The following is a 19,962-nucleotide window of genomic DNA, read 5'->3' as shown; positions in this document are numbered from 1 at the left end:
TTTCCTTTGCCCTCTTTAACCAGTCCCCATTAACACTGTTAATTATCCAAATCCATCATTCTTGGGGTAAATGAAGACTGCCTCTTTAATTCAATTTAATAGGATCATTTTCCAACTCACGTTCACTTTAGCCCCAGCTGCCCGCCCACTTGTCCCCCACTGTACCCCCCCACCCCACCCCCCCTGTATCTTGACTCCCTTGGCTGTATCTTCTATGGTCTGGCTCTCTCCCACTGGTGGAAGGGGAGGGTGATGAGGCTTGATGGCAGCGATGGGTCGACACACTGTTGATCTCCCATGTCTTGTCTTGGCTCGGCTGGTGGCGAGCAGCAGTTCTGGGTTCCCAGTCTGCTGTGCACACTGCCAGCCTACAACACACACACACACACACGCACACACACACACAGACTCACAGTACCAGCCATGCTCACCGGGGCTTAGCTAATCCTGTCACATCAGGCCACGTTGGCTGAGTTGAGGCCTTTAGCAGCAACCTCCTCCTCCCCGCCCCACCTCACAACCACCACCTCCATGCACCTCCACACTTCCACCACTCCCTCACCGACTCCTCTCACCACTCACTCACTTTCTCTCTGTCTCTCATACTCCTTTGTTCATTTCACAAGGTCATGGGTGGCCGACTACAGCACGCGAGTGGTGAGACGGGACAGGTGACGAATCCCTGTGTTCCAGCCGTGCTAGTAGATCTTATCTTAGGGCTAACATGCAACACAACTAAGTACTGTGATATGGAATAAATTATAAATAAATACATTTAAAAATATACAGCAACTGTTTTTGGAGCAGTAACGATTGAGAATTGACAACTAATTTTAGTTGTCAACCATTAAATTAATCACCAACTATTTTGATAACTGAACAGTTTCTTTAAAGGAAAAAAAATCTCTGATTTCAAGTGTGACTGTGAAAATTTCCTGTTTTTTATCTGCTGAATGACAGTAAAGCAAATATCATTGGGTTGTGGACAAAAAGGGACAGTTAAGTAATCCAGAGGGCTTTGGTAAACACTGATTGACATTTTTCACCATTTTCTGAAATTGTTTTTAGACCAAACAACTAATCAATTAACAGAGAAAATAATTAACAGATTAACTGACAATGAAATTAATTGTGAAAAGTTACATTCAAGCCTGCAATGTGATCATTTTTTTTTCTATTTACTCTATTCCTAAAGAGATCCTTTAAGAGGTCATTTCAGTGATTACTATTACTGCAAGAGGTTGGCACGCACACTTCTTCACGTCACCGAAATGTGTTTATAAAATATACAGGTGTCATTTTGTCTTTTCTTGCCTGTACTGTGTCATAGTGGTATCAGTGTCAAAACACATTTTCCATGCAACATTGCCTGGGTGTGGAAACTGGACACTCGTGCCCTTTAATCTGACTTTCAATCTATAAAAGTACAGCTATATCAAGACTGACTTTGGCTGTGTTTTATATGCCTCCTAAGATTTTCCTTACGCAGAACTTTCCATGTTGAGGCCAGTGAGATTCTTCCATAAGTTAAAATCAGAGAAAAATTAAATACAGAAATTAAAAACTTGTTCTAAATGGTTAAATGCTTTCATTGAAAATCTGTAGTGTGTCACAATGCTGCCCTTTAAATTCTCTTAAGAATGTGCTAAATATTGGCTTTCCTTATCCCATTATTCAGTGTGAGGGTTAATTTGTCCCCATTTCCACAGTGCACCCCCTCCCATCCCCCATGACTAAACACACTCAAACCCACACATACACACGCACACCCAAACGTACACAGCGTTCCCTTTAAATTTTTCCCAGACTTTCATTGTTTACATTGTTTAGCCATTTGAGACAGACTCTGGGAGAGTTTCAAATGATTTTAGCCATGATTTAATTTGGTTTGTTAAAGGGTGATGTCAGCACAATGGGAGACGAGCCTCTAAATCCACTACATTCACCCAAAATGCCCAGATGAGATAATCATTGGTGACGTCTACGAAAACACTTATTATATTTGCCCATCGCCTGGCTGAAGCTGTTAAAACTCATCAGTGTTATTCCCATTTTTTTCTCTGGGAAAGAGAAAAAAAATTAGCTCAACTTATAGTCAAAACTGTCACCCCCTTTTAAAGAGACAGTGCTACATTGTTGTGGCTGTGATGGACTTTATAAATGGAAAAAGACAGGGCAGAGGGCTATCGGGTGTCTATTCAATACTCATTTTGTTTGCACCCAATACTAATTAAATAAAACACGCACAACTTTTTAATTGGGTTTATAGAGATCAACAGTTCCAAGGAAGCTGAAAAAGTATAGTGTCTACAGTATGCATTCTTCATTAGTAACTTATAACAGGCTATTCTTACGTGCTAAAAAATGTGAATGAGCACTGCTTGTCCCTTGACTTGTCCACACATTTTGAAAGGGCTGGGGGCTGACAAGGCAGCAAAGGAGATAAGAAATGGATCAACGTGAGCCTTTCTCATAGCTTAATTTATTTTAAATCCAAGCCCTATTTACACACTGCACACAGGCAGGCCTTGTCAGCTCCAACTAGCACTGAGATATTTAAAACCATTAATGCTGTACAGCAGCAGCCTGAGCGTGTATGACACAAGCTGTCGCCGTGTGAAACAAAGCCAGATCTTTAACTGCCACAGCTTCCACTTTTGAACACAGCATGGCTACAAAAACGGTAACTGTGCAGTCAGACACTACAATTACCAGACATTTCTAAATTTGAGAATAAAGTAAAAAAGCTACAGTGAGTGAAAGAAGAAGAAAAACAGTTCCATATTTCTCCTGCAGTGATTGCACACGCCAGATTCAGTGTATCTTTAGTGCAGGGGCCAGCCCCATAGTGGCAGGGGTCAGGATATGAAACACACAGGCTATCCGCCTCCCGACAGGATATCCTCGTGGATCAGCAGCAGTAGCCATGTTGACCCACCCCGTTATTAAAGAGGCTAATCTGTTCAACATGTCAATGTTAGCACTTTTAGCTGCGATTAATAAAAGAAGACCCCAAGAGTGCTGTGTGTGCTTTTTCAGTGCCCCAGGTTGTTTTCATTTGGTTTGTATTTTTAGTGGTTTTCGCTGTTTGGTAATTCAACAGTCCTCTTTTCTCCTATTAGCATAAACAGTGTAAATTATTAACTTTGTTAAAAGAATTATAATCGGCTCTGAATCCTTGGCTCTGTAGTAGCTTTGTGTTTTTTTTTCCTTTCTGCCACTGGCAAAGAGGCACTATGGCATTGCAGATATCATTAAAGCAAATGTAACTTTATATTTTATAGATATGGAACAATGTGCATGTGATGCCTGACTTTGTGCCCATTTATGTGATGCTTAAAATGTATGGCCCAGTGGCTTTCACAGGCCGGTAGTAATAGAACTGCTCTCTAACAGACTTGCTTTCTAAGTGCCTGGTGCTGTGTCTTAATTTGTAATCTAGTCAAACCAATTGTCCGCTAGCTAAAAAGGTCACTGAGACAATAGACTACACAGCCTCCCGCAATGTAGAGAAAGCCCAGGGTGTCTTTTGTAGCTTTTTAACCAAAGATGTAATTAAGACACCTTCATCTTCAGGGGTGAGAAGGGCACCAACAAGAGTCCGCTGGAAACACAAGAAGAACTTCACATTACTGGAAACAGAAGTGAGATGCACACTAACACGGAGCATTTGGTTAGAGGTGAAAAGCACCTGTCTCCACAGCAAAATGTCACCGCCTAGGACGTTTTTTCTGAGTTTACCTGCTTGCGCAGTCAGTCAGCGTGTGATTTTATACATTGTGACCGACGACTGTGGTGAAGAAAGCTTGTTGGGAAAAACTGAGTGATGCAAAGCAACACAGGAGAGGCAGAGGGGGGGACTTAAAGGACGTGATTTATCTGGGCTTGATTGCGTGTTAATCGAGGTTACGTGTATTAAGTGGAATCTAATTGGAACAGACACTGGCAGTCTGACAGATCGACATGATGCAGATGGATTGAGGGGGGGAGAAAGGGGGAGTGAGGGAGACAGGGAAAGGAAGAGGGAATGGGAGTGAGGAGAATGGGTAGTGCAGTGGAGGAGAAGCAGAACAGAAGCAAATAAAATGCATCTTTTTGCTACTGTACAGAAAGAGTTTTGTGACGGCAAACATTAAAATAAAAACCACCAGAGCCTTTTAAGCATTTGAATAACAAGAAAGAAAACTCGTCTCACGTGCGTCTCATGATTGGCGGCTGATGAGACATGTAACCCTTCTAGAGGAGGACACACACGGGCGAGATTGTGAGTGACAGGGCACTGCGCTGGAGTTTGCCCTCCCCCTCAGTTGCCACAAATATTCATTTCTTCTTTATTGGAAATGAGGGGAAAAAAACACCCCTCAAAAAAAAATAAAAATAAAAGAGGTAAAGAGGCCGAGTGACAGCTGCCGGAAAATTCTCACCTCGATGAAAGGGACGAGCAAGTGTTGAACCGGGTCCTTCTGACTCTCTGCTCCTCCTGACAGGCGACAACTGTTTCGAAGGCCCTCTCCTCTCCCCAAATCTGAGGTATTTAGCTGGAGGGCTGAATGACCCTTTCAAATGTTACAGACCGTAAAAGATGACCACCTGTTAAGGCCAAGCAACTGCTAACTCATAACTAATATACCACAGACTCTAGGGACAAATAAGGAAGGCACAGAAAAGCTTTGGAGAACAAAAATGAAGATTTGAAGTTGAAGATATGGTGTTGCATGGACATAATTTCTCTTGCAACGTTGCTCTGAATTGGTCAGTGTGGCTATAATTGGTAACAGGGGGGATACAAAGTGTGACTGACATGAACGGCCTCAAAGCGGCGACTAGCCCAGGAGCAAAAATGACTGTCACAGTGCCATTATCTAAATCTAGGTTAAAAATACAGTGGTTCTCAACGAAAGGGTCACTTCTACTGGGTGGCAATTGCAAATAAACGTTCAAAAGTACTAAAAAAAAAATAAAATGAATATAAAGCGCAGGGGAGAGAAGGAGAAAGAGACAGAGAAAGAAGTAAAAAGAGAAAGAGCTGAAGACAGGAACTATGGGTGTAATTTAGGGGCAGTTTGCAGGATACTACAGCACTAGAAACTTCACTCATCAACACAAAATGCCCAAATTGTTCCCGACATGATCCCGTCATAGCGCAGAGACAGAGGAGTTGCTTCGGTCATCCGTTGATTTGATCCATTATGACTGTTACACTAATGGCATTAATAAGGGCAAAATTGCTATTTTGAAACACAGAATTTTCAGCCTCTTCATTTGGCTAACCTTATTGCCTTTCTCCTCTTCCAACATTAAAGCCCACTGTTGGTGTGTGTGTGCGTGTGTGTGTGTGGGCGTATTTGAGTGAGTCGGTGCCCCCACCATGTAATGGCTATAAGGTCATCTCTATTTTCCAGGCCTGGTGTACAATGTCGTCGGATTGCAACATTTTGCGCGGTTTAAAAACAACAACATGAGCTTTGAAATTTGACTCCCTGCTATTTTCGATAGATTGACTACAACGTTGCATTCACCAGCTGGCCCTGATAAAAGACCACAACCTCATTTAACACTGCCTGAGTACATTTCCATCAAAAGCTTATGTATATTCATTCAGCTTTAAAGACTAAAAAATGCAGTAAAATGGGCCGAATACATTTTAAAACCAATTTAAAAGAGAAGTTGTTTAAAATCTAAGTGCATTAAATACATGTGCCCTTGCCCTGTAAGTTTAATCTACTCTGAACTCATTGTATCAGCACAGCGAGTGTGTCTGCAAGTTTCCTGTATATTTGTGCTGAATGTGAATATATGTGTGTGTATGCTCAGCCCTCATCAGCCTCTAACATTGAGAGGAATGACACTCTGTGATCAAGGACATGAATTGCTCATTGATTTTTAGGGGCCAGCTTAACTATCCATTCCAATTGATTTTTAGCTTTGCTGGGTGTGCGAGTTATGGCAGTTTTAATGTATCATCTGTATGTGTACTCATCACCCACTGCAACAGGATTTACAATAGTGTGTGGAAAATGCATATACAACACCGTGTGCAAATGTGATTCAGGGACTTTCCTTTTCTGTTCCTTTTCTATTATATATTCCATGAAGTGGAACTCATAAAAGCTCTTACATCTTACAATAGGTGAAAAAAAATCACCCTTAAACTGCTTTTTTTATATACCTTAGGCATTATCTGCTTCTGAACTTGGTAAATGATTTATTGACAATAACATTGTTTTTTATCTCTATACATTCATGGAAAATAAAACCAAAGCATGTGAATGAACTATAGCCGGTGTTGTTCAGAGCATGCATTTCTGATTTGCAGTATCACATAGCCACGCTAACCAGAAAAGAATAGAAATTTCAAGAGGGTTCAGGCCCCTCATGCAGAACAGACACACCACAGCTTTGCCACAAATTATCACTACAGGGAAAAAAAAAAGCAAATAAGTTTGAGACACTTTAAAGACTTTCATAAAACAGACCAAAAAGTCATCTTTTTACATTTAGGAGGATATTGCCATCATAACTCATGTTACCAATCAATTAACAATTCATACAAACTATTAATAATCAATGGTTTGATGATGTAAGAGACAAAGTCAGAGCAATGTGATCCAAAAGGCAGTCTAAAGTCATCTGTCAGGTAGAAAGTCATTAAAATAGGGGCTCGTTTTCCTGCGCCAAGCTTAGGTTTCACTGAGGCAGGGATACATTTCTATTCTTCAGCAAAAGGCTGTGCTCTCGTATGATATCATCTCCTTCAGAACATTACTCTCAATGGCTTGTCTTTTTTGTCTTTTGTGTTTTTCTCCAATTTAAATGGCCCTTTTTTTTCCAAATGGTTTGGGTGAAGCGGTCCTCTATGTGAGGTAACTGCCTTTTGTTCAGTGAAAAAGGACTGCATAAAGCACACTTTACTCCATCCTTTAAAAAAACAAGTCTGCTTAATTAATGTTTTACAAGTGCTGCTGTATTCTTAGTCAAAAAAAAGCCTCTATCAAAGCCGGCAGGTTCAGATTACGTACGCTAATTGAAATTCTGAATTTCTAAGCCAACTTCTTTTTTTCCCTGCTCCCGCTCTTTCTCCCTGCGCACACAATAAAGCCTAGTGTTTTGTAGTCCACAAATGACATCAAATCATCTAAGTAATATGGGCTTTTCTTTTTTTCCTGTATTCTCATGTTCTGCTAGTGGGTTCATGAGACAGCTTAATAAAGCAGTAAATGCTTGGGGAAGCCTGAGAGCCTACTGTGTGTCTGCGTGCGCCTGTGTGTGTGCGTGCAGGCGTATGTGCACACGCATGCTCTCGTGTTTTACCTCCACCAGGGACCTCAAAGCAGAAGGCAAAGCCTGGTTCCACACTCAAGCAGATTTTCCCAAAGAATAAAGCAAGAATAAAAGCTATGAACAAAAGAGAATGACTAATACCTAAACCAAAGCCAAAACTAAGACACTTATCTCATGGGTTGACATTGATAGAGTCCATATTAATTTAGTCTGAGCTAAATGAATACAGCATAATTTACAGGTTATACATGCGTTAGGTGCTGGTGGAAGGCAGGCTGTGTGAACAGCTGCAGGTGTGCGAGCAGCGAGGCCGAGTTTGGACAACCATCACAGACTCCAAATGGCACAATAGAGGAAAAACAGGCTTCTACGCACTGGTGACAATGATCTGAGATGAAGCTGGAGATTGGATCAACTAAGATATGGAAAAAAATCTTTGTAGCTCAGCTCACACTTACTTGTTTTCTAGGGGAAGGTTTCAACCTTTCCTAGCGTCACTGTTTATCTGGCGAGGTAGCTGTAGCGGGCAATTAGATAAATTACAGAGTTTTAAAAAAATGTCATCCTTGATAACCTTTGTTCTGAGTTAATCATTGCACAGAAAGAAAACTGCTTCTCTTCTCTTCTCTTTATATTTACCCAAACTCCCTCCTTTCAACGGGGTATTATTTTATTGGCTTGTTTTGCAAGCATTGTAACTTTGCATTCTTCTCCCAAGGTCAGTTTCTAGTGTGCCACGAGGAGTATTTACACATGGGGCTTTTCAGGTCAGTTCCATTGTATTTACATCAAATAATTTTTGATAAGGGATGTAAAAGACCTATAAACCCGACATCATAAACGGGAGGTGTAGTTGAAATAAGGACAAAAGATCAACGGCTGAATTTTTCCTTATCTTGGACACGTTGATATTTTTGAGTCAACTCGCTTCGCTCGCTCGCTCCCTCCCCCTCCCTTCTCTCTATCACACAGAGCTGAGTAGAAGCGTGGACTTGTTAGATTTAGTCCAATGGCTTCCCAGTGCGGCCAGCAAGCAAGCTCTTGTTTCATAGAGAAGTACCTCCCCTGTTATCTCCCTAGCACTATAATCACTTAACAAAGACTTGGGCATTTGCACAAATTAAAACATCAATAATGCATAAGTGCTTTTCAGTTTTGAGCTGTAGTGTCCCTGTATTGGGATGAAATACCCCCTCTACCAGTGGAAAAACTCTGCTCACCATCCTCTGTCCCACAAACGACTTAGAGAAGCCACGGCCCTGCTTTGAGCAACAACCCCCCCTTCTTCTTTTAAAGCTGAGGCTAAAGCTGTGGTGAACATTTGGGATCTGCTTTGGTAACGGGACAAAATGGCTGGTCTGAGTGGGATGCGGAAGTTGTTTTAAAGCAAGAGGCGGTAAGTGGTGGTGGTGCATCAATGCAAACAGGCAACACCCTTGAGTGGCGCAGCGTGGCATCCTTCCATAAACAACACCACCGCCGTGTCCCCGACATTTATGATTTGTGGTCAGAATGGCAACACAGTCCTGATTCCAATCCAAGACTGCGTGTTTGCCCTATCGTTACATGGCTAAATCTGCCCGACCTAGTCTCTTATTTTCCCAGATGAAAACACCAGACATTTCATATGGTTGTCAGAGAGGTTCGCCTAAAACAAGTCATATGAGAACATTACACTTGAATGAAGAAGGGAAGGGCGGGGGAATCATGGGAAAGTAACTTAGTGACACTTTGAAACCAGGATGCTACTGTTTAATTTGAGAAAAAAAAAACCCCTCCTTTATATTTATTACTGCAGTTGTGAATATGAACTGCGCTGCGCTGACTATGGAGGCTGGAGGAGTTAAGTATTATTATTGGACTAGTAAATCCATGACCAGTACTGTTCCAACACCAATAGAGGACAAGCCATCCTATACAGATGGCCTCAAGGACAATTAGCAGTAATGATTGGTTGCCACATAAATGAGGGAAATTCTATTTGCTACTGCACTTGCTGATGATCACACACCAAATGCCTATGACAATAATATGGATGGCTGCTTTAAACTTGAATGTTACTAGTAAATGCTGGATAAATATACAGAACCCTGGAAAAGAGCATTTCTAAAGTCTTGTTATTTAAGGAATACAAAATAAGGCAAGGTAGAACTTTAAATCTTGCACAAACACTACATTATCACGAAGAATAAAGAGATGAGACAAATACCGTAGTGATCTAAAATATTATCTCTTCAATCATATCCTTTTCCCCAGATATCTTCATTTCCCCCTCCCTTCTCTGTCAGTTAGTCTGGCAAACAATCCCCTTGTTAGCAAACTGTTAAGACAGCCGCTTGGTACACAAATTGCGCTCGACCAAGCGAATTTGTTTTGCAAGGGTGACCTGTTTAATCATCTCATTTTCTTTGGCGGACATTTATTCATCTGGTTTCCACGGTTACAGAGAACATTAAGGGGCTACAGTAATAAGGCTGGAGAGTCAAACAGGTAATAAAAAAATTAACGCCATTTTCCAGCAGCCGAGGACAGTGGGTGAAATGAATCAAGGGAGAGGGGAGAGAAGCAGCGGGGGGAGCAGGGGAGGTGGGGGTGGAGTGGAGGGTGGGGGGCTCCAATATTGTCCAAACAATAAGGCTTAGCGGTTATTTTACTCTGTAGATCAGGTGGTGCTGTTATGGACATGACACTTTGGGCACAGAGCAGGAGAGATAAAGCTTTTAAAGTGGCCCTGCTCCTTTTTTATTGTCATTTAGCGATTACATATCAGAACAATTAAAAGTTAGCTGGAGATATCTATTAACTTTGCTCTTTTTTATTATTTCTCTTGTGCTTCAGAAGGGAAGATAATTTGTACTGCCGGCAATGCAACGTGTCAATAACATGCAAGGGACAGCATGACATTTAGATGGCCTGGTGAGAAATGTTTCGTAGTCCTCCCAAGTTGAATCATGTTTTCTAAAATTGTCTTTTGAGCAACTGAGCAACAGTAGAGGGAAAAAAAAAGAAAAATAACAGTACAGATTAGTTTGTCTCTCTAAAACTATTAGAAACATTGACCTGCACACCAATTGAGAGAGTCCAACTTCTTGCCAAATATAGAAAATTCCGGCACAATAGGGGGAACAGGTGCTGAGGGCCCATAGAAAGTGACGAAGCCAAAGAGCTGGGTTGCTGCTGAATGCCAAATAAGGCAGTGAGACACGTCGCACCAAGGCACAAAACAACCTACAGGACTGTTATGCGATTTTCTAAGTCTGATCACCGTCACCGATCCTCCCACAAATTGTCTTCTACACATTAATTCCCTGCGTTCAGACAACTTTCAGAGCTGTTTTCCACTTTAATAATAGCTGAACAAGAGAAAACAGGCAACAAATTTTATGCATTACTCATTTCTCCACTCCTTCCAAAAGTATTTCTAATTGACAGCAGGGCTTTGGCACTCCTAAAATATGCACAAACGTTCTCAACCTAACCCTTAATCATTTAAATCGTCTGGTTTAACCTGTATTTGGGCATTTTACGAGTCTGCCAGCACCTGTCCCCCACCCTTGTGAAAAACAAACGAAATTGAATTCTTTCTTTGTCTGCTGTCGTGTTACTTGTATATACGTTGTTCCGAGGGTGGCTCCGGTGTGACTGAGGTCGGAGAGTGGAAGCACAACTGATGGCAGGCAACGTCTCTCAGGAGAGAGGGGAGGGAAAAAGAGATGTCAGCCGACCCGGCCTCACACACACACACACAGAGTAGAGTAGGGTACACACTCTTAACATCAAACACACACCGCTCACGTGTCACAAGGAGCGCTCTCCCCTCCTCACCCCTGACAGGAGCCCCGGAGTAACAAACTCCCATCATACATGCGGGGTGAAATCCCCAAAAGGGGGATTCAGAATGGACAGCAGCAAGAGAAGAAAAAGGCTAAGCTGTGGTGATGGGACTGCCAACTGTTCCGCTAACAGCCTCTTAACAGGTGTGGGCTCTAGAACCATGTAATCCTATCAAGTTACCGAGTAAAAAAAAGAAAAAGAAAGAAATCCAGCAAACTCCTCTTCTCCTCTCCCCCTCTCTTTCCTCTATCATTTGCCTTTTCTTTCTGTCTCTGTCGGCAGTGACAGAAATGAACAGCTGGGCTTCAGATTTATCATGTACAGACAGTAATTATTGCTGGTGCTGCCTGCTACTGACCCAAGTGAATAGAATGTCACATGAAAAAACAGACGGCAGAAGAGGGACCTGAAGTCGAGGGGTGCCGGGTTGGGGGACCGCATGTGCAGAAGATGTGTGTGTGTGTGTGTGTGTGTGTGTGAGACACAGAAGAGAGAGGAGGGCAGTGTTTAAACGTCACTACGTTCCTGTTTGCAGTCAATTACGGATGAGGACAGGGGTATTGGCTCTGTAACTCGGCAGAGCAAACATTTTCTCGCTCACAGTGAAGGTGACAGAAAAAAAGGTCCCGTGTTTGTTTTTTTCTTTCCTCTTATCAAAAATAAAGCCAGTGACAGTAAAGTAGACTAGTTCCTGTCAAAGAAAAGGTGACAGAGAAGTGAAACTAAAAGATTTGCTCAACACTTTAAGGGAGATGACAGATTTCTTTCAACTCCTCTCATCTTTTTGTCTTACATGTATGATTAACTAAACTCACCAACAATTATTGATTAATAAAAAAAACAAGGCAAAGCCACTGATGGTGGACCTATCAAACTGCTTCCGTCATTATATCAACCCGGTCTGACCTCACCTGCAGTATTTGTTCCAGAGATAAGAGGGTCAGGAGATACACTATCAATTTATTACCCTAGTCAATCACTGTCCTTGTCATTAAATAGTTAACCCCACGTCTGCTGCTTCCTTTTTTCAGTTGTATGAAAGTTGTGGTCTGTCACATTCCATACCCACTAACCTACGTACGGGCCGGTTCACACCTTAAAGACCCCCCGCCACATTTAAAAGGATTAGTCACCACATTTTGTGCCGGCTTAATCTCTCTTTCAGCTGGCCTAATAAGTGTGCTTCGATAAGCGGAGCATGCAAATTCATTCATGGCCAGTGGAGACCATGCTTTCAGACAAATGCGCCAAAGTCTTCCACTCTGCTAATTACCTCTTCATTTTCCCCTTTTCCCCTCTTATACAGCATATCAACGACTAGAGATTATTCTTCTCCCTTACTTTGCATGAAATTATAATTTCATATGTAAGATTAGGAAATCGAGTCGGGTTGGGGGGAGAGTTACCGGAGGCTTCTTCTTCTTGACTCTGCATACAAGAATACATGACACGGCATATTCAGATTTGAGATTAAAAGCAGGATTTCTTTTGGCTGGTTACACTGTAAGAAATATGAGTTAAAAACGGCTTTTTTCCCCCACAGAAATTAATTCATGATAAAACTTTTTTTTCCTAATTAATTGCATAATTTCAAATTTATTACCATCCTTTTTAAGATAGTATAATTAAAAAGGATATTTCACCATTTCTGTTTCCCTCATTTTTAGTTGAGCAGTTTAACAAACATGCATTATCTGTGTTAATAAAAACTTGGCCTGTTATATTTTAGATAATAAAGGCAATGAAGACCCAAGGTGCAACCTGTTTATCATTCTGGAATATTTCTTCACCGAGTATTAATTAGGCCATTACTCCAGATTGGTGACGGGGAGCTTTGAGGTTTTAATTAGGTGCTGGCCACTGCATGAGTGCACAGGATTGAAGAAAGGGGGTGGTGATGCCACTTGCCTTGCTCCTGGCCCATATCAAGTAGCCCTGAACACCTTGGCTACTGCGGCAAGATGCATGGCAGCCCACGTGCATCTGGAGTTTATTTGATCGTTTGATCTCTAATGTTTCCTCTTTCTACCGGTAAAAAAAAAGGCCAGTTGGTGTGATTTGGGTATTAAAAGACGGGGGTTAAGGTAATTATGGTGTTGGGTGGCTTGTGTCTGATGACTGGGCACATGCTCAATCAGGACTCAGCTGTCCCTCTCTTTCTGTCTACCCCCCCCACCCCCACCCCCCGAGCACACAAACATACACAAACACACACATACACACACACACACACACACACACACACACACACACACACACACCTCCCTCCCCTTGTCTGCCGTCTATGTTCCCCTTCTCTCCCCCTGCCAAACTGCTAAAACCAGGCATAACACACAGCCTCGCATAACATCAATCAAATACTGAGAGTGGACCATAAAACTACACAAACATATTCACTGCCATTAACTACTGTATTTGACACTTATTTAATAGTTTTTATCCAATGTGGCTGTAAAATTAGAAAACTAAATTTAAAGACAGAAATTAATTTAGACAAAAATTAAAAGAAAACCAGTTGTTTTAAAATATATATTAAAATGCTGTAATAAGATGTCTCTATTTTTGAAATTTAAAAAAGAAAACACAGTGAAATAAAACATGAATAAAGGCATTGTTTTTCTTTTAACACCTAATTTAATTTAACCCAAAGACAGTGATGTAAATTGTATATTTAAGTGATAACAAAAATTATACATTTAACTATTATTTGAAGGTGGTATTTTAAAAAATAAATCTTGAGAATGTGAGTGTTTTTCCTCGGTTGACAAGGCGATACTAATCACCTCGTTGCTGAGAAGCACTCTTCCCTGACAAGGCTCCTTAGAATACAAGGATCCCCCAGGAGAAATCGGCATGAAAGAGGTTAAAGACAATGACTCGCATTTTTTTTTCCTCCAAATGTCTCCCTGTTAAATTTATTTCAAAACTCTGTTAATCTGCTGTACACAACATTCCCATTAGCATAGCCCAGCCCCCTAATAAAAATTCCGGCTAGTTTAATTAAAAAATGTAAATTTACTGTCATCCAAGGAGCAGCAGAAATAGGAGTGCAACAGCATATTTTATTGCTTAAGACATCAAATTGATTCAGGTTATTGCTAAATTGTGATAAAAGGTTATTGAGGGCCTTCAGAACTGGGCTTGTTTTTCTCCCTCATTTCATCCTGGTTTTTGTGGAAGGCCGTAAAAGATGGAGAGGGCCACAAAGGGTTAATGAGACAACTCAGTGAGGGAGAAGACAATCAACATTATGACTCATAAGAGGGTAGAAAAACATTTTCCGAGCTGACGAAAAGTTTGAAATTAGGGTGTGTCACAATAACAGTTGTACTTGTTTGTTGTTATTTTAAACTATATAACACAGGTAACCTTAAATAACCAGACATAATAAGCGAGCCCTCACGTATGTCTGAAACCCTGTGGTCACAGTGGTCTACTATACACAGACTGTCAGACTTTTATTTAATTAGAACGATCATCTTTAGATCGTGTTTTATTTTTCAATAATACTGCCATGTGCAAGTTAAAGGGAAGAACAGCGTGTATAGTGTCATGCTGAACGGCAAGATTAGACAGCAAGGAGAAACAAGTAATTGTTAAGAGCACAGAGAATCTAATGGAGAGAGTAAATAACTGCTAAATAAATGTATTGAAAATAAGCTAAATTTGCCTGCTGTGGAATTTGCTAGTTTGAATTAGAGATTTTTTTTCTAAAAATATAAAAACATAAAAAATATTGAATAATTCTGTATATAAATATTTTTCTGAGCATCCTTTCTGTAATTTTAAACACTCCGAGAAAAAAAGTAGCAGCCAACCCAAAAATATCCCCACAACTTTTACTTAATATTTAAATACTGTACGAGCTTAAAATAAAGCGATTCAAAAATAGGGCAGATAAGATTTATCAAAGTCTCTAAAAAGTTATAGTTTAGTTATTGAGTATAAATATTTATGTATGGTGCAAACAATGAAATACAGAGGGACTATTAATACACACACTCATGTATATATAAAGGGAAGACACTACTCAGTGCATGCAAACAGAGAACACACACACGTACATACAGTACACGCAAAACTGAAAGAACTAAATGTGCAAGACAGAAAGAACTAAATGTGAACGTGAAATTTAAGGCTTATTTTAAAACACACACGAAACCCCTCTTTCAAGTAAAGTGGCGAGGAGAGTGAGGCTGATAAGTATAAGGTGTAATCCAGTTACAAGAGGACAAGTTTACCCTCTCAAAAGTATGCACCGGGTGACTGTTGTCAACCTTACAGTTACAGGTCTGATACGATTTAAATAATCTGCCCCACAGGTGCATTTACAGAAAAATACTGATCAGTGAGAACAATCTTATTAAATATTTTAAATTATTATTGTTTGTGGCTGTAATTTTACCTAACGTGTAATGCATTTGATTTATCTTAATGTTTACATTTTCATGTAATACACACCTATGTACTGTATACACACTAATTAGAAGTACCTGGAAAGGTGTTAGCACTGCTCCTGTTCTCTTTACATGTGTGACAACATAAGCAACACAACAGTTTGTTTGCTTTGTCCCCTTGGCAACAAACCCTTAGGCCATTCAATGTACCCTAATGGCATTACTACTGCCTCTGTGGGTAAAACCAATACCTGTATTTCTACAACACCAAATGCTCGCTTATTCAAAAACATGTAATTAAACGGAACACCTAAACAAGGAGGACAACTCAGAAGAAGAAAGAAAAAAAAAAAGAAGCCTGACAGTGAGTTGTCCTAGAGGAGAAATTACACTGTGACAAGAGAAAATGAAACTGGCTTAGTGAACTTTTCTTCACATGTGTACTGCATGAAACACAGCGTCATGAGTCGTGAGCTGGAGAAATGGGCAATAATATTTGATATTGCAGTCACCTTTGGGCACTGTCAAAGAGCTATAAATAAGGATGTCGCAACACTTGGGTATACGTACGCGCTGGCACATAGTTTAATCATGAACAACTTCCCCTCTCAGTATATTTAGTCAGAGATAAAGGCACACCTTTAACTGTCAGCTAATAAAACATATCTGGCAAAGGCAGAAAAAGAAGAAGAGTACTCACCATATTCAGGGAAGTCGAAGTTAAATCCTCTCAGACATGTAACTTTCATAATATTACTCAACTCTGTTAGAAAGTCATTCGAATGTTGGTTGGTGGAGGGGGGAAATAAAGCGGAAAAGTAACTAGATAAAAAAAAAAAGGCTTCCTTCAATCATGCACTAAACTCCTTGACATGTAATCTGTCAATAGTTTGTTGCTGAGATAATGCCGGCTGCCACGAGCGGATTTGATTGGCAGCTTAGGGTCTGGCCCCTCCTTCCTGTGGTTTGACGGGGGGTAGGTGAAAGAATATGGAGCCTCCCCCTTCCCTGCTCTCTCTCTCTCTCTGTCGCTCTCTGTGTCTCTGCCTCTCGTGCGATGCCTCTCTCTCTTTCACTCTCTGCTATGCCCCCATACACACATACACGCACAGACCAAGCTGTTGGTGATGTTGTCTGAATAGGCTGATAGGAAATTATGGCAGAGGAACCGGAGCAGTTTTTTTCTCCCTCCCTCAGTGGGCTGGCCTTTTCCATCTTTGTGGTCTTCTAGCCTTTCAACTCTCTTGGGGTGGAGCCTCCACTGCCTCTATTCAAATGAGGGGAGCACAACACTTAAAAAAAAAAGGTTTTGGGAGGAAGAGATTACACGTTTATTAAAACTATATTATGCTTTTGTTGCCCACAAGTATTTGAGGCTTTTAGACTAATTATTTAAATGAAATACAATGTGACTACCTGTAAGAGCTTCTTTTGAAACACCAATATGTCATTATTATTTTAAATTAAAGCTACTCCAAGGAGTTTTTAACTGGTTAGGAAAAAAAAAAAATCTTATTTCTCTCTCCTTTAATACTGATGTCTCTATATGACCCACACAAGCAAACGAGAGTATCACTGAGAAGAATGGTTATTTCTAAACATTTTTCTTAATGCCGAGTGGTATTCTCCTTGGCATCATATGAAATGAACCTGTGTTTACATTTTACCAGGGAAAATCACAGTAAGTGGTATGTTATCCAGTGAAAAAGAATATTTTTATTTACATAATTTTTATTATGTAAATAAAAAAAAAACATATTTTTTACATTATATTTTGTGGTTATGAGAGAGGAAATACCAACACTTTCGATTACAGGTGCCTCCAAAATAAACACAATATGAATGTTCCTTATAGTAGCTTTATGTACTAGGGTAGTCACAATATCAGAATTTTTAACTTTGATACAATACTAGTTTGAAAATGAATATTATACTCAATACCTCTTTTGACACCACAGTAAAAAGAAAAAAAATGTCCTGGGCACATTTTTTTTTCTTCTTTTTAAATAACACTTTGCACTGTCTGGTTTTGGTAAGGTAATTTTCAGGCAGGACAAAACAGACTGAACTGAACTAGGATCTTGAACATGCACTTACATCTTCTCTCTTTTATAGCCTTTTTTATAGCGTATTTTCAATTGTTAGCATTGTATAGTTTTAACAATGATACTTTAGACAATGTAATGAAGTACATCTACAGTAAGTGAAAGGATATTTTAACAATTTTGTAAGGGATTCACTGAATGTCACACATTAAAAGGACAGTTATATCAAGTAGATTTCAAACTGCTCAAAATAAACACACTCATCCTCTTATGTCTTTTGCCAGAAGCATCAAGCGTTTTTATGATATTTGACAAAAAAATGTTCAGTTTACCTCGAAGCAAATGACTCTTTCATTTCTCTGACAAAAACAGAGATCCTCTCTATTTCAGTGCCGTGTCGTACACTTTCTTTTACTCTCTCCCTAGAGCGCACTCTTTCTCCTTCCCTCCCTGTGATAAGCTATCAGTTTTCATTGTAATTTCAGGTGAAATGATAAACGACAGCCGTTACCAGGTGACAATGAATACTTTATAAGACAAACCCCTTATTTGCCTGGCAGTTTCTTCCGCAGTGGCATGCAAAGTGCCCCTGGACCATTTGTACATAATGCCCATATACTGTAAACATGGCTTCATGTCAAGAATGTGGAATTCACAAAGTGAAACACAATGACAAAAACTTTAAAAGGTCACTTGGATATTTCTGTTTTCCACAGCAGTTTTATTTTTAAACAAAGGTGTAGTGTAACTAACATTTACTGGTTATAGAAAAGAGGAAATGAACAACTTTTATGGCTGTGAACTATAATGTGATGATACATAGTCCTGGCTTCAGTTCCCGACTGCTGTCTGCAAAGTCCAAAGTATGTACATAAAACAGGTTTTAGTTGAAATTATGATGACTCATCCCCAGTTAATAACAGGAAAAAAATGCTTTGTCTCCTCCTTTCTAACCCACATAAAGGAAAACGTCCTTAAAAGAGTTTCTATCAAAAGGTTCCACCCTTGATCTAACATTGTTCTGTAAATACTACTTCACTTTTTGTTAGCCATGATAAAAATTGTTTTACATGACCTGATTTGGCAACCGGACTTTTTTTTCTGTTGCAAAGGTGCTGGATAAAATCTTTTGTCGAATATCAGTCCTGTTCTTCATCAATCACACGTTGTACAAACAAACATATTTTGTTCAATGGATTAGAGAGACTTGGTAAGGTTTAACGCCCATGTGGATCATTACTGAACAAACTAAATACTCCCTGACCACAGAAGTAACTTATTTATTAATCTTTGTAATTTGCTGTGACATACGGTTTCAACTAATGGTTATTTTCATGGTCAATTAATCTGTCTATTTCTCAATTAATTTCTATATCTCGACTAGTTGTTTGGTCTATAAAACATCAGAAAACTGTGAGAAATGTCGATCAGTGTCTTGTTTTGTTCATAATCCAAAGAATTGAGTAAACTGTCTTGAAGTAGTAAAGAAACCAGCAAAAATTCACATTTAAGAAGCTGGAATCAGAGAATTTTGACCTTTTTCTTACTCAATCTGATTTTTTAAAAACTGATATTTATGTCCAACATTTTCTCATAACATGAAATGAAGCTAAAAGAAAGAAATGCATTTTAAAAACTCACAGCTATTTAATGAGATGCTACTTTCTTTCTATGGTAGAAAGAAAGTGTGTCACATGTCACGGGTCACGATTTCTGGAAACAGACACTCTTGTTGAGCTTTTCAGGTGTATGTTTTTGGTGTTTTGAGCACCAAAAGCCAAATGCTATTTACTGTCATTATATTTGAGAAAGGGCAGACGTCTCTACAGCCAATATCTCCAAAACTCAGCAAATCAAAACAAAACAATCTATATGATTAAATAGCACTATTCAGGCCAGGGGCAGCGCGACAAGGGACAGTGGATGTAGTTTATGTGAATTTTAAGTTAAAAACAAAAAAAAAAAACTCAAAAAATGACATTTCAATCAGTTTTAAAAGATTTTGGTTGAAAATATGACATGAAAACATCTGTCTGGCTGTTAACACTGTGATGCTTTGCTCTGCATAGGTGCAGCATAACGACAGAAAGAAAAACAAAACTTCTACAGTATATCTAAACTTGATATCGGGGATGTTTCAGTTTGTGGGGTGAGTTCTATTCATGTCCACAGGAGGGAGGGTTCGTCATCCATGCATTACAGCCCTCTGGCCCTGGAGCTGCCATCTTTGGGGGCGAAACCATTACTTTTCAAAAGGAGCTGTGGGGCTTTTCGTTTGATGTGGTCTGAGGGTATTGTATGGTGCATGCGGGAGAATGTTGAGGGCAAGGTGGAGTGTGTATGCGTGTGAGTGTGTGTGTGTGCGCCGCCGTGCATGTGACATGGCAGGGGTACATCAGTCAAAG

General features: G+C 40.0%; 1 protein-coding gene across 3 annotated transcripts in view; it reads right to left on the bottom strand.

The window, feature by feature from the left end:
• casz1 (castor zinc finger 1) overlaps positions 1-19,962 on the bottom strand; it is a 211,358-nt gene that overhangs the window by 74,004 nt on the left and 117,392 nt on the right. The window contains exon 1 of one of the 3 annotated variants that reach the window (XM_084721378.1): positions 16,213-16,650. The exons of the other annotated variants lie outside the window; for them this stretch is intronic. Coding sequence (XP_084577504.1) covers positions 16,213-16,261 — 49 coding nt within the window. The 5' untranslated portion in view covers positions 16,262-16,650. Of the gene's footprint in view, positions 1-16,212; positions 16,651-19,962 lie in introns of those variants that run through there. 3 annotated transcript variants of the gene reach the window in all.

This window comes from Lutjanus erythropterus, chromosome 6, assembly GCF_056507025.1.
Source record: "Lutjanus erythropterus isolate fLutEry1 chromosome 6, fLutEry1.hap2, whole genome shotgun sequence".
NCBI lineage: Eukaryota > Metazoa > Chordata > Actinopteri > Lutjaniformes > Lutjanidae > Lutjanus > Lutjanus erythropterus.
This window is presented reverse-complemented; position numbering and strand designations above follow the sequence as displayed.